At 44.4% G+C, this 12,775-nt stretch overlaps 1 protein-coding gene across 5 annotated transcripts in view; it reads left to right on the forward strand.

The window, feature by feature from the left end:
* Window positions 1-820: 820 nt before the first annotated feature.
* Window positions 821-12,775, forward strand: part of SOS1 (SOS Ras/Rac guanine nucleotide exchange factor 1) — a 52,108-nt gene continuing 40,153 nt past the window's right edge. Inside the window, exons 1-5 of one of the 5 annotated variants that reach the window (XM_055809512.1) lie at window positions 821-1,241; window positions 2,529-2,646; window positions 4,072-4,237; window positions 10,074-10,199; window positions 12,457-12,588. In XM_055809512.1, the coding sequence (XP_055665487.1) occupies window positions 4,130-4,237; window positions 10,074-10,199; window positions 12,457-12,588 (366 nt within the window). In that variant the 5' untranslated portion in view covers window positions 821-1,241; window positions 2,529-2,646; window positions 4,072-4,129. Of the gene's footprint in view, window positions 1,242-1,313; window positions 2,647-4,071; window positions 4,238-10,073; window positions 10,200-12,456; window positions 12,589-12,775 lie in introns of those variants that run through there. The other 4 variants (XM_055809513.1, XM_013295198.3, XM_013295197.3 and 1 more) reach the window with 4 other exon arrangements.

The following is a 12,775-nucleotide window of genomic DNA, read 5'->3' on the forward strand; positions in this document are numbered from 1 at the left end:
AAGAACTAAGCTTACTTGTCACCCCCAAGGCTGTTCTTGTGCCGCTTGAGCGGAGCATCTGTTTATCTCTGATCTTGGCCCCCCTGTGAGATGACAAGTGGCTTTCAGGCGGGGAGCGGCAGCGCTGCCCAGGGGACAGTACCACCCGGCGCCCCCCAGCCCTGTTGTCACAGGCAGAGCCATGCGCTGGTGCTCCGGGTCACCCAGGGGGGGCGGCGAGCAGCCAGCACCCGCCTCAGTCCCGGCCTGCGGGGAGCAAAAGCGCTGTCGCCGGCGGCGGCGTTACCGGCGTGCCCGCAGAGGCGCCGACCGGGAGCAGGCCCCGAGGGCTCCTGCCCCGGCGCGGCCCCCCGGCGACTGACGCGGAGCCAAGGGCCTCGCCCTCCCCGGGCCGCCGCGGGGGGCCACCGGCCCTCGGCCACCGGCCCTCCGCCCCAGGCCCGGCACACGGCCCGGCCCGCGTGGCTCCCTTGGCGGGCTCCGGGGAACGGCTGGGCGCCGGCGGGCCCCGCTGCCCGGGGCTGGCCCGGCGACTGCCGAGGGCGGGCAGGGCGAGGGCCGCCGGCGAGCGAGCACCGCGGCGCGCCCGGGCGCCTTGCGAGGCCCATCCGCGCCCCGCCGCTGGCCGCGCGGCGCCGAGCCCGTCGGGCAGCACCGGGAGCGGCGGCAGGCCTCGCCGACAGGGGGCGCGCGGTGCCGCGGCCGCCCCGCGCAGGCACTTCCGACGGGGAGGGGCGGGGCCGGGCGGTGCGCGGCCGGGGCGCAGGCGCGGGGCGGCGCAGCACTGCGCATGCGCGCTGCCAGCCGCGCGGGTGAGGGCGGCAGCTGGCGCGGGGGGAGGCGGCGGCGCTCGCGCTCCGGGCGCCCGACCCCGCCCCTCGCGGCCCGCGCGCCGTGCCGCGTGACCCCGCTCCTGCCGCCCCCGCCCGCCGCCCCACCGCCGCCCCCCGGGGCGACCACCGAGCGCCGGGGGCGGGGAATGCGGCAGCGCCCGCCTCCCCCCGCCGCTGCGGGCCTGGCGGCGGCGGGGGGCCGCCGGGGCTCCTGCTGAGGGGCGCGGGTCCTCCCGCGGAGGCCTCCTCGCCGCGCCTGGCTCGGCCTGGCCTGCCCGGCCCGCCCCGCCCGCCCCACCGCGGGCCGGGCCCGGCGGCACCATGCAGGCGCAGCCGCTACTCTACGAGTTCTTCAGCGAGGAGAACGCGCCCAAGTGGCGGGGGCTGCTGGTGCCCGCCCTCAAGAAGGTGAGCGGGAGTGGGCCGCGGCGGACAGGGCCGCGGGAGCGGGGCCTCGGCGCGGCGCACGGGGCCGAGCGGGGCGGCCGGGCCGCTGGCGCTCCCCGCGCTCCGGAAGCGGCCCCGGAGCTCGGCGGGGGTCGGTCGCTGCCGCCCTGCCGGGCGGGCCCTGCCGCGGAGCGGGGCCTGGCGGCCGCGCGCGCCGCGCTCGGCCACGCGCTGACAGGCGGAGACATGCGGATAAAAACCGTTTAAAGGGCGCAGGGGTCCCGGCCGCCCCATCGCCCCGCTCGTTGCGCTTCTGCGGGGTGCTGCCGGGCTCCCTTCGCGCCCAGCAGTGACACGGCCGGGGAGAGGTTGTTACGAGGAACTGCTGAGAGAGTTTTGGTTAATTAGTGTTCGTGCTTAATGGCTTTTAGTTAAGTTTCTCGTACTTTAAATACCTTTTTGCTGAGAAGGCTTCATTAGGGCAAACTAGCAAGTCTTGTGCCCTTGAGATGGTGAAGCTTGTGTTTGTGGTGCAGAAAGAATTTATTTGGAAGAGAGAAAAAAATGGTGAGGGCTCCTCTTGCACTTATGCAGCCACAGCCCAGAAAGTGGAAGGCTTAAGGAACAAGCGGTTTCTGACACTGTTGCTTGAACTGGCTTCAGATTGCTGAACTTTATGCTTTTTAGTGGTACAGAGTGACGCCTTATGGGTCTGTATAGCTACAGTGATTAACTGCAGTTTTTAAGTAGACTTGCTTCTAGGGCTAGTTAAACCATTGCATCCTCCAGTGTGGACTGCGAGTCTCGAGTATTGCAGTTGTACTGGTTCAGTGTTTCTTCCTAATTTCCTCTTGCAATGCATTGCCTCGCTTTTCTGGGCGTGCTCTTTGAAGTCTCCAGCACTGTGTGGTTTCATCCAGTTCTTGGAAGTCTTCTTGCCTGTCTCATCTGTAGCATGTGCTGTTAACGTCTTATCCCCAGTCGGTAGTCACTTCTTTAAAACTATACTTCTGCACTAACCATACAACTTGCTGCTGCTTGTGGTGCTCGTAAGCGCTTGGACAGCCCTGGAACTGGAGCTACTTGAGGTCCCAACCAGCAAGAGTTTGTTTCTTCAGACGATGGTTTATTCCATGGTGTAGCAGAGGTTTGTCAAATTTGGAATGAGGCTCAGTGCTAACTACTGAGGGACGCAGAGTGAGGATTCAAGGCAAGTATGAGCTAAGACTTTGGGATTACTTGCTACATCTGAAGCACAAGTTTTCTTCCCAATGGATAAGCCGTTTCTGGACTCACCCTGCATCAAAGGTGCTTGCTGAAGGAGTTGGATAAATTCCTTGGGGGGGAAAAGGACTTCTGGAGTCGGAAGTCAACAGAGAAGACCAGCAATGACAAGCTCCCAAGGACGACAAACTGGCCCTGCAAGGTATAGTTGTCTTGAATTTGTGCTGTGCTCTATTTCTTACTGTGGGTAGAGGGGTGACAGGAGTGCGGTGGGGTTAGTTCTGAAGACTTCACACTCAACCTTGCAACTATCTAGCAGGCATTAATTCTTTTGGCCTCAGTTCTTCATGAGATTGCCACCTGTTTCTTATCTTCTCTGAGGCTATTGTCCCCTGTGCTCCGGAATCATAGTCTTCTGCTACTTAGTATTGCTGTCCCTGTAAAGGTAGAAATGAAGAATCTGTCCATACTGTCACCTGCTTTACTGAACAGCTGAATTCTTGAGTTACTAAATGGCAGATGAAAATACTAAATTATTGTCTTAATGGCATCTTTGTTAATGGAGAAACCAAATCAGGTATTCTATAAACTTACATAGCTACAGGTAGTGTCGGCTAGAGTGTTTAGTCCTGATAAAGGCCCCATGAAGTAATGAACCTGTCACAGGTGGCAGGTAAATCTGTGAATATTGTGGTGAACTTACTTTGACAAGCACTTGTCATTGTTCAAAAGACAGGTGCGATACTGCAGCTTTGCAGCGGGTGGGTTTGGGGTGCTGATCCCTTGCTCTGCCAGCCAGAGACCTGAGCTGTACCTCCAGCCAGCATGTGGGACTAGTAAAGCAGAGAATGTGGCAGTGTATGCCAGTGAGGTCAAAGGGCAGAACTGTCCTGGACAGAAACTAGTGCCTTGTGGCTTTGTCTGCTGAATTGCCAGAGCATGCTGTCTCAGTAGGAGTCATGTTGTCTGAAGCTCATGTACAGCCTGTCGATACTAGAGGAGAACCTTTCCTTCGTTTCATCTGTTAGCTGACCAGATGCTGACACTCATTCTCAGGTAGTGACAGCAATCCGTTTTCTGAACTCCACCTTGAAACCAGGTAGATGCACAAACAGGAGTGCGATGATTTCCTGCGTATCTGGAAATGAGACTTAGTAGTTTGGGAAGACCTATCTCAAATTAGTATCTCTGATGAGGAGAGTGGCATTTAATCTAGCATTGTTATAGTATATATACCAGAATGGCATGTTCACAGCTATTGGAGAATCATTAAAATGCCATTGCCCTTTTGTAACTGTGAGTTGGCTTTTAATGTGGAGTTCAAACTACAGCCTCAAAATCACTTTCTTAAAAAATAGGTATTGTTGAATCATTGCAAATAGCTTTCTTTTTCCAGATGAGTTAGTTTGAATCTATCCTTTTTATTCCTCAAGCAACAAAACCAAGAAATGTAGTAAGAATAAATCTCTTCCTACATTCCTACATCAACAAATTCTTACGAGAGCATGCCTTGTATTTCATTAGATGTGAACCTTAACAATAGAACTCTTATTTGCATTGAACAGCTGCATTTGCAAAAAGCAGCTCTTGTACCATTCAGATCATAATGTAATCCCTTTTCTTCCAGTTCTCCTTCAGATGCTGTCAAGATAGACTCCAGTGCACTCAATTAGGAAGAAAATGATATGAACCGAGATGCTTCTCTGCTTGGTCACTGTTGTTTTGAAGGAGCAAAAGAGGAGTGTGGCAGAGATCCTTGGTTGCTGACGAAAGACAGTAATCGTGATGATGAGGTACAAGAAAAGGAAGTAAGAATAACAGCTGGTGTCTGAAATTGTAGTTGCAGAGATGGACAGAAGGTGAGATGCTTGCGCTGAAGACGGAGGATTCGTCAAGACATGTGAAACACCAGAGCTCTTGGGTGGCTGGAGATGGAGATACATGGCTTTTAATACACCTTGGAAAATGGACTTAGAAGGGACATGTACGAAGCGGTGCCTCCTCCAACATTGGTGTTGAATTTATACACCTTATTCTGGTCATAACCTTTTTCCTAAACGTCTTCCCTTGTGGCTTCATCTTGCTTGTATAACTTGTTTATGCAGTCAGAATTTCTCTGCATGCCTATGACTTGCTTCTATCCTGATATCTTGGTTTTTACAGTAGAAAGCGTGTCATTCTTACTGACTGATACCTTAATTAATTTAGTGATATCATTGAAAAAGAAAAAAACTTCCTTACTGTACAGATAGTCCACTGTTTGCAAACCTCATGTTGTCTTGAATCAGTTGAACAATTGACAAGGGATGCTGTTCGAATGTGTTGTGGCAGAAATGATTGGACTGATGTGGCTTGACATCTGTCTGAGGGGGACTTGCTTCCTCAGTTAAGGAAACTGTTCCAGACAGTGCGCTTCCAGGTACTCTACGTATCATATAGTCAGTCTTTTGTACCCTTCATGGAGCAGGAGAGATGAGAAAAGCTGCTTCAGTGACTACAGAGTGCTCAGGAAGCTGTGACTGACAAAGATATTTCTACCTGACTTAATTATCTAGGTCTTCAAATTGATGACAGTCCAGTTGCCACTTGCTACTCAGAATGGCACTTCTTATTCTTGGTACTGTTTCACTACAGATGTAGAACATTCTTAATTTCTGATCACTCTGGGTTCTCTGTTCTTCTGATGGCTATGGAGGATAAAGTTAAGATCCTCCTACGATTCACATCTTTACTGTTAAGGTTTTTCACATGCTGACTGGTGCAGTGTAATACTGCTGCCTTGATGCATCAAGAGAAGTGTTAGAAAAATCTTGTGGCTTCAGTAAATTGTTGCTGAAGTCTGGATCCAAGACATTTGCATTTGCTTTAATTTACTGGATTTTTAATTGATTGAGATAACAAAACATGGGCAAGGTTGCCAAATATCAGCAGAGATATACAAGAGTAGAAGAAAAAAACTTTTTATGGAGTGCTTGTACTCTTAAGAACACTCATCCATGCAAACTGTAAATAAAATATTTAATCCTGAAGTGTTTTAGTGGTAAGCAGTTGCTTGTCAGTTGTTTTGTAGTCATTCAATGAGAATTAACGGAAGATATGTTGAGTAAAATAAGGGTTATAACAGTGTACACTTTCAAAGTCACTGAAGAAAAATCTTCCCCTCCTCCCCCCCGCCCCCCCCCCCCCCCCAAAAAAAAAAAAAACAAACCCTGCTCAGTGGCCAAGTAATTTCTACTAATTATCTGGCGAATAAACTGTGCCTGTGAAGGTTTAGAAAAATGCTTATGATCAGTAAAGTGTCACCCTCTCTGATAGTGCTTTGGAAAACATCTTGGCCTGTTGTCTCATTACAACTTCTTCCAGTTTATTATTAAAATGGTGTAGTAAATATGGAGTTTTCCTTTAGGCACTTTCTTAAAAGTACTTCAGCCACCACCAAGGAAAACTGGCAGTGTGGCAGTACCTGTACTGAGCGGTGAAGCACAGTTGTTCTGTAGCAGGCATTGGTTTTTGATTCGTAATGTGACTTCTTGCCAGAATCCCCATACATGGGTACCCTTGCCCAGATATGAAAAATTTATCTCTAATCAACAGTAGATGCTTTGGTTTTATTTCAGTTTGTAATGTAGCTTTAGAATTACTTCCTTCTGTTACGGACTTTTCTGAAGTTGCTGCTGCTCCTGATAGGGCTTGGTGTGGTATTGTTCTCTGCAGCCTTTCACAAGTAGGATTTTTCTGGTGTGTGCTGTATTTAACAGAACAACTGGGGACCATGAGCTTGATTGCATTGTTTGTTAATGATGATTTGGGAGCATCACACTGGTGTTTTTGTGTAACACATCAAGTTGCGTCTTTGGAGAGGCTTTTTTCAGCTTTATGATGGGCATAAGCTAGGTTTTTCCTCATGGCCGGGTGAGGAAGAGGTAACTGAAAACTGTTGCTGAGGAAGCGTGATTTAGTATCAATCAGATTAAATTCACTGTGTAAGGCTTCCTTTCATATCTGTTATCAAACTCTTCTTTCTAGTGCAGAATGGGCTGCTGAGTGTCAGCTTGAACTCGGGTTTGGGTCATCTTGTGACCAGCCTCAGCGTTCTTGTGTTGGACCAGTTGGAGACCAAGCCTCTGTGTAAGCTGTAGGCATTCCATCTGCAGTTCTTTAAATTACATTTATCTCTGGGCATGGTCTAGGTCCCTACTGCTTCCTGTGAGACTTATGGGAGTGTTTAATATTCCGATTTATTATGTAGAGTTTGAAAGGAATGGTTTGAGAAAGCTTTATATAAAGCTAAGTTGCTAAGAGTTATACGGTAAGATCTGATTTATCTTTACATTATTCATTAAGCATGTTTTTTTAAGTTGGTTTCATTGACTCTTTCTGGCAGTTTAGATTTATGGTTGCCTAATTTTTAAGCTGTTACCATTCCTGATTGAAATTCCTTGCTTTTGTTGATTTTTATTTTTTTTTAAGGGAAGAATGAAAAAAAAAAAGAAAAAAGTCGACCTGCCATGTCATAGGATTTTCCTGAAGTGCTACGGATTTTCTTAAGCAGACATTGCTTGTCTCTGCTGATGTTCTTTAACAGAGCATGACAAGCAGTTCAAGAAATGCTAGCTCTGCTTATCTTCAAATAAAGAAAATTTTGGTCATTTCCCTTTTGAGAATTAAGAAAGACTGTGGAGACTGAACATTCAAAACAGCGATCAGAGGAGTTGAGTGAAAATGGAGCCACAGAGGCAGGGATTTATAGCTGATGTAGATTGTATTTGCCCATTAGAATTTTTTGGGGTATTTTGAAGAATTGAAGCTTTAGTGAAAATATCTTAAGCTGCTCTTTTAGTAATTTCCCTTCTCATAAGATAGACATTTTGGGGTGTGTGTAGAAGGGAGGGGATGGGTTCTGTCATTATTTACAGGCGAGATTAAATGTTTAGATAAGAATCTTATCTAAACATCACTACACTTCAGAAGTTGTTAGTTGTTTTTATCATGTGTATTCCTAACATAGGTCTGTGAAGGATCTGGTGGGATTCAAGCCATGTTCATTTTTTTCAGGGGTGATTAGGCAGGGTGGCCCAGGTTTTTTCTATTTAAAATCTGAGCTGACTTTATGAGATAGATGGAAAATCCCAGTAACTTGATCTTTTTTTGAAACGGGTCATGTGACAGTATGCTAACAGATGTTCTCATTTCTTGTCTTCTCTGACTAAATCTTGCATCACGTCTTTAGATAATGGACTTTTGGGGGCTTGCTTTGAGTACCCTCAAATAACACTGTTTCATTCTCAGTCTGAGCCTTCAGGTACTCCAGTAGTGCAGATACTAAAATTACATGTTTCTATGATAATTGTACACCGAGGTATCCTGTAATTTTTGTTGTTAGTCTAGTTTTCTTGCTTTTGCTCCTATGACTTTGAACCCTAAATAATACGAGACCTTACTTAAGTAGCAATGAAGCTTGTTTGCTACCTACCTAATATAGTTAAACTATGCTGGCAAGCCAATGGCACTTCATGATGTTTTACTCAGCAGAGGTGGATATTCTATTACAGTAGAGCTTGATAGTGCCAGAAGATGATGGCCTTTGAGAAGGATGATGTAATTGCCCCCCAAACATACATGCTTAGGAAAAATGTTTGGAACTTACCTCCTGCACTAGGAGGAGGTTATCATTGTTGGCTCTATTTTGGCTGACTATGGATAATGTTTCAGGTCGTGGCCTGGCCTGCTGTGGTATTTTTGTTTGTTCTTATTCCTGTAGACTGTTACAGGCTGAAAGAGTTGTGATGAGGCTATTCGTCTACAGTCTGTTACCTAAGTAAAGGAGAAAATAAGAGTTGCTCTTCATCACTCTGGTTTATCATGCTGTGTGTTCTTACTGTGGGATTGACTTGATGCTAGAGTATATTGTAGGGAGAATGTAAGACAAATTCGTTTAGTTCTGCTTTAAAAAAACCACAACCAAAACAAAACATTAAAGGCAGCATCTTCCAGGCAGCTCAGATCAACTCTGATCTTTAAGAGAATACTTCTGCAAGTCTGTAATTTCTGGTGTTAAGATGTTCCAAGCTGGTACAGTATTTCAGATGTCAGTGTTCGAATTGTAAATGATGCTTGGGACTGCTGGGTATGGTGCTGCTTTGAAGTTCTTAGGAAAATGAAACTGTTGGCATAATCAAAATAGTTGTATTAGCTAGTCAAACAGAGAGAAGTTTTCCTGTTCTATTTTTGCCAGTGTGCTTTTAAGTTAAAAAAGCAGTAACTTCTGGAGATATTTTTTAAGACATGCTACATAAGAGTATGCCATCTGCAAGAAACTAAATATGCGATCCAGCGTATTTAAATCTCAACAGCAGTTAAATGAGCGCTAGGGCTATGCCCAGACATGAAGTTTTCAAACTAACAAGTGCCTTAGCAGGCAAGAGGATTTCTGTTTGAGGCTGTTGTGTGTTTGAACTTCATAACACTTAATTCTTGCTGTAACTGCAAACAGGAATGAAACCTCAGGTGTCAAATTAAATAATTATGGCAGCATTAGTTGAATATAGACATGGGTTTAATATTTGGATGAAACAGATCGTTGGGTTTTGGTTTAAGGTGGTTAAGGTCTTGTGTTAGTGATGGAGAGAACAGGAGGCATTTCGAGTTGTGTGCAGTGGAATGATAAAATGATGAAATTGGGGCTTGAAAGATGCTTTGCAAAAGTTAGCAGTCAGCTTGCTCTGGCATAATATTTGCCATCAGTGTAGGATTGAATTTGAGCTGCCTGTCTGTTTATGCTCTGAAGCACTGAGCTTTGCATACCTGAAATTTAAACTGGTTAAAACTGTGCTATTTTCTGAACTACAGAAGTGCAAAGGAGAGCTATACTGGAGGCTTGTTTCAGAAGTTAAATGACTGTCTGGAAAAATAATGGGAGGAGCAAAGAGAATCATGCCTCACTGGATTTATACCAGTGAGAATTTGCAGACACAGTATACAAGTAAACATATGAGGACCAAACTTTCAAAACCTCTGAACCGCCACTTAATGCCAGGACAACGCTGTGGCCTCTTTTGAAGTGTTTTTTACTCTAGAGGCTGACATCTTTTTAAAGAAAACAGAATAGAAACAAACTTCGAAACCAGTGTTATTTTAGTGAGAGCTGAGTATGGATTAAATAAGTTGAAGACTACTGCTGAAATCATTGTTATTTCTGTAGTGTGCTCTTTGAAAAAAGTTCTGTATTTCATTATTATAGATGGAGTGACAAACAATGAGTTGTAAAAGGGAGAAAACCCCATGTCTAAAATGTCTTGTACAAACAGTGGTTTAACGCTAAGGGAGAAAGATAAATATATTTGGGTTTTTAAACAGTTTTCCTAGTTGTACTGCTAAGCACTATTATTAATTAGCTGGTTTTTTGACATTAAATGTCACAGTGATTTGAGTACTTTTAACATTTGAGATTTGTATTTGTCAGGTGTAGATGAGTGTTTCACTCATGTTTGATGTGCCTTCATAGAGCTACATTTTGGGTTGGATTTTTCTGAGCTGTTTGGTTCATACTTTTGTCATCTTTTTTGGAAGTAAAGCATGTGGTTTGGGGAAAAGGAAAACTTAAAGCTTGAATTCTTCTGTTTCCTGTAGGTTCAGGTGCAAGTCCATCCTAAACTTTCTTCTACTGAAGATGCATTACAGTATGTGGAGGAGTTAATTCTCCAGTTGTTAAATATGTTGTGTCAAGCCCAACCAAGAAGTTTTCTGGATGTAGAGGTATTGAGAATTACTATTAAAAATCTGTAATAATATATTAACTTTTCATGTAACAGTTCAAAGTAATCATTTCACAACATAAAAAGAAAAACAGTAGTTATGTATCTTTATGTAGTAGAACCTTCCTCATAAAGCCTGAAGAGTTACCTAGTAGTTTCCCTATCAATTGAATTTGTTGTTCAATGCACAGTAAAACTATCTTTGAACTGTATTAGTGTATAATAGGTAGTGAGTGTAACTTGTGTACATAAAGTTGACTGGTTCCTTTTGGAAGACCCGTTTTTTTCCCACTGATATTGCATGCAAACTATAGCTGCTTAGTCTGAGGCTCTGTGCTGCTTTCTCAGCATGGTGATTTAGGCTGATACACCCCCTGCTGTCCCAGAAATTTGAACAAAAATAGTTCAGTCACTTTCTCAGAATGAGTTGAGGAACACTTCTTTCCTCTATATAGAAACCTCTTCTCTTACAATTGCCTTTTCAAAGATCTACAAGCTGTGTTACTCAGAAAAGCAGCTTGATGTTTGAGAAGAGGGCTTGATCTGAGAAGAGTTTCTCCATTTGAGAACAAATCAGTTAAATGATGTAAGCTTCTACAGCCATGAAAATCTTGGTAGCCCTTTGTGCTTAACCATGATTTGAAGACTTTGGTGCCAAGGTACATACTCTGTGTGCAATGTGCCTGTTGGCTTCCAGTACTTGGGGTCTGTGCCTGTACCAGGTTAGGTAACAAAACAAGATGCAACTTCCTCATGTTCTGAAGAAAGTGGCCTAATGGCAAAAAAACCTCAAACCCAAAAACCCCTTTAAAAAAAAAAAAGTAGCTGTCTGAGCTCAAGATTCATGAAATTCATCCTTCCTCTTCTCTTTTGTACACTGACACCTAGTCTAGTGGTGTTCTACTGTCCCCTTTAATGGCTGGCTTCTTTTGCAACATCATCTGGTCTGGCAGCTCAAGAGACAAGCAGCTTGTGGAAGATTGTTTGATGCTGTGTTTTAAACAACGCTAACAAAACTTGTCACTTGTCACTTGTATTAGGAGTCTTATGGCTGTGAATTCAGGATGAGAAATGCAAGAATTAGAGGTGATCAAGCAACCTCAGTTTACCCCCTTTGTGTTAATGCATAATGATGCTGCCTTTAATTATATGGTCGTACACATCTTATTTTTCCCCTAGGACACCGTCATTGTTCAATCAGCAGGCTGGACTGTGTTAGAGGAGTGAATTCATATTACATAGCGAATGCAACTTTTTTGGTTTTTTTGGTAGGACCTCTGCTTTCCTTTTGCAGAAGCGTTATGATGAGGGAAGAAAAAGAAAAGCCTATACTTTGGAAAGTTGGGTGCCACCTTTATAGAACTGTATTCTGTCCCAGTTTTTTGTCAGAAAGTTTTTGTGTACTTTGTTCTCTACCAGCTCTTTGTAAGTGGTCATTAACTTAATCTTCCCCATTTCATGGTTGCTCAAACTGGGGTCATATTTACGTAAGTGAGCACTTGCAACCGAAACAGTCAGTGGGAACTGTGATCTGAAAAAAGAAAATGTGAAGTTATCTGAGAAGTTAGATTTCTGGCATCTCTGAACACCAAGGCTACCAAAATCAGTGAAGCTTTTAAACCTCCAGAGACCTGTGTGTGAGTTCCAGCAGGAGAGTTGTTCGATGCATGGGAGAGTGTGGTGTCCTCCAGCACCCTGACTGCTAGGAGGAGTAAACAAACTTGGGTCTGTATGGTCCAACTGTAGACTATGAAACTGCTTTAAAATACACGGGTACTGTTGGACAATCTCTTTTCCTATTATGTTCATTTCCATCATCCAGGCAGTTGCATGTATGCAATCTGGACCATGTGCTGATCAGTAAAGGTGAAACAGAAAACTTGTATGATCTCATTCAGTGACCACTTTGTACAGGGAATAAAGTGGCAGGACAAAATGTAAGTCATATATTTCAATGCTGAATTACCAGGCATGTGCACAAGGGGAGCAAATTGTGCCTGCAATGGCAATTTAATTCTGGCATTTCTCAAATTTTGAGCACTAGATTACTCTGTAATGATATCCTGATACAGCCTTATGAATATAGTGAGCAGCATGTACCAAAATGATAAAAATTGTATGTTTGTATAAACTTTTATAGTTGAATTATTAACATTAGCAAACATTGCTTTAAGTAATGGAAAGCAATTTGATAATGTAGTCATATTGCTAAGCTCATTCAGATTGTGCATTTACCCTTTAGTCCTGTTTTTTTTAAGGATCGTGTTCAAAAAAGTTTTCCCCATCCTATTGATAAGTGGGCAATAGCTGATGCCCAGTCTGCTATTGAGAAAAGGAAACGAAGAAATCCATTATCTCTCCCAGTAGAAAAAATCCATCCCTTATTAAAGGTAAGCAGTGATGTAATCTTGCTTTTAGAATACACAGAAGTGTTAATTTATTGTAGTGTTTCATGTAATGTCTTTATGCTGCCTGAAATGTAAACAAAAAAGATAAGAATGTTTGTTACATAGTTTTAAGTGTTCCAGTTAATTGCATGTATTTTTTTCACTTAAAAATTAGTTAATTCTCTCTTGG

Source organism: Falco peregrinus, chromosome 7 (assembly GCF_023634155.1).
Source record: "Falco peregrinus isolate bFalPer1 chromosome 7, bFalPer1.pri, whole genome shotgun sequence".
Lineage (NCBI taxonomy): Eukaryota > Metazoa > Chordata > Aves > Falconiformes > Falconidae > Falco > Falco peregrinus.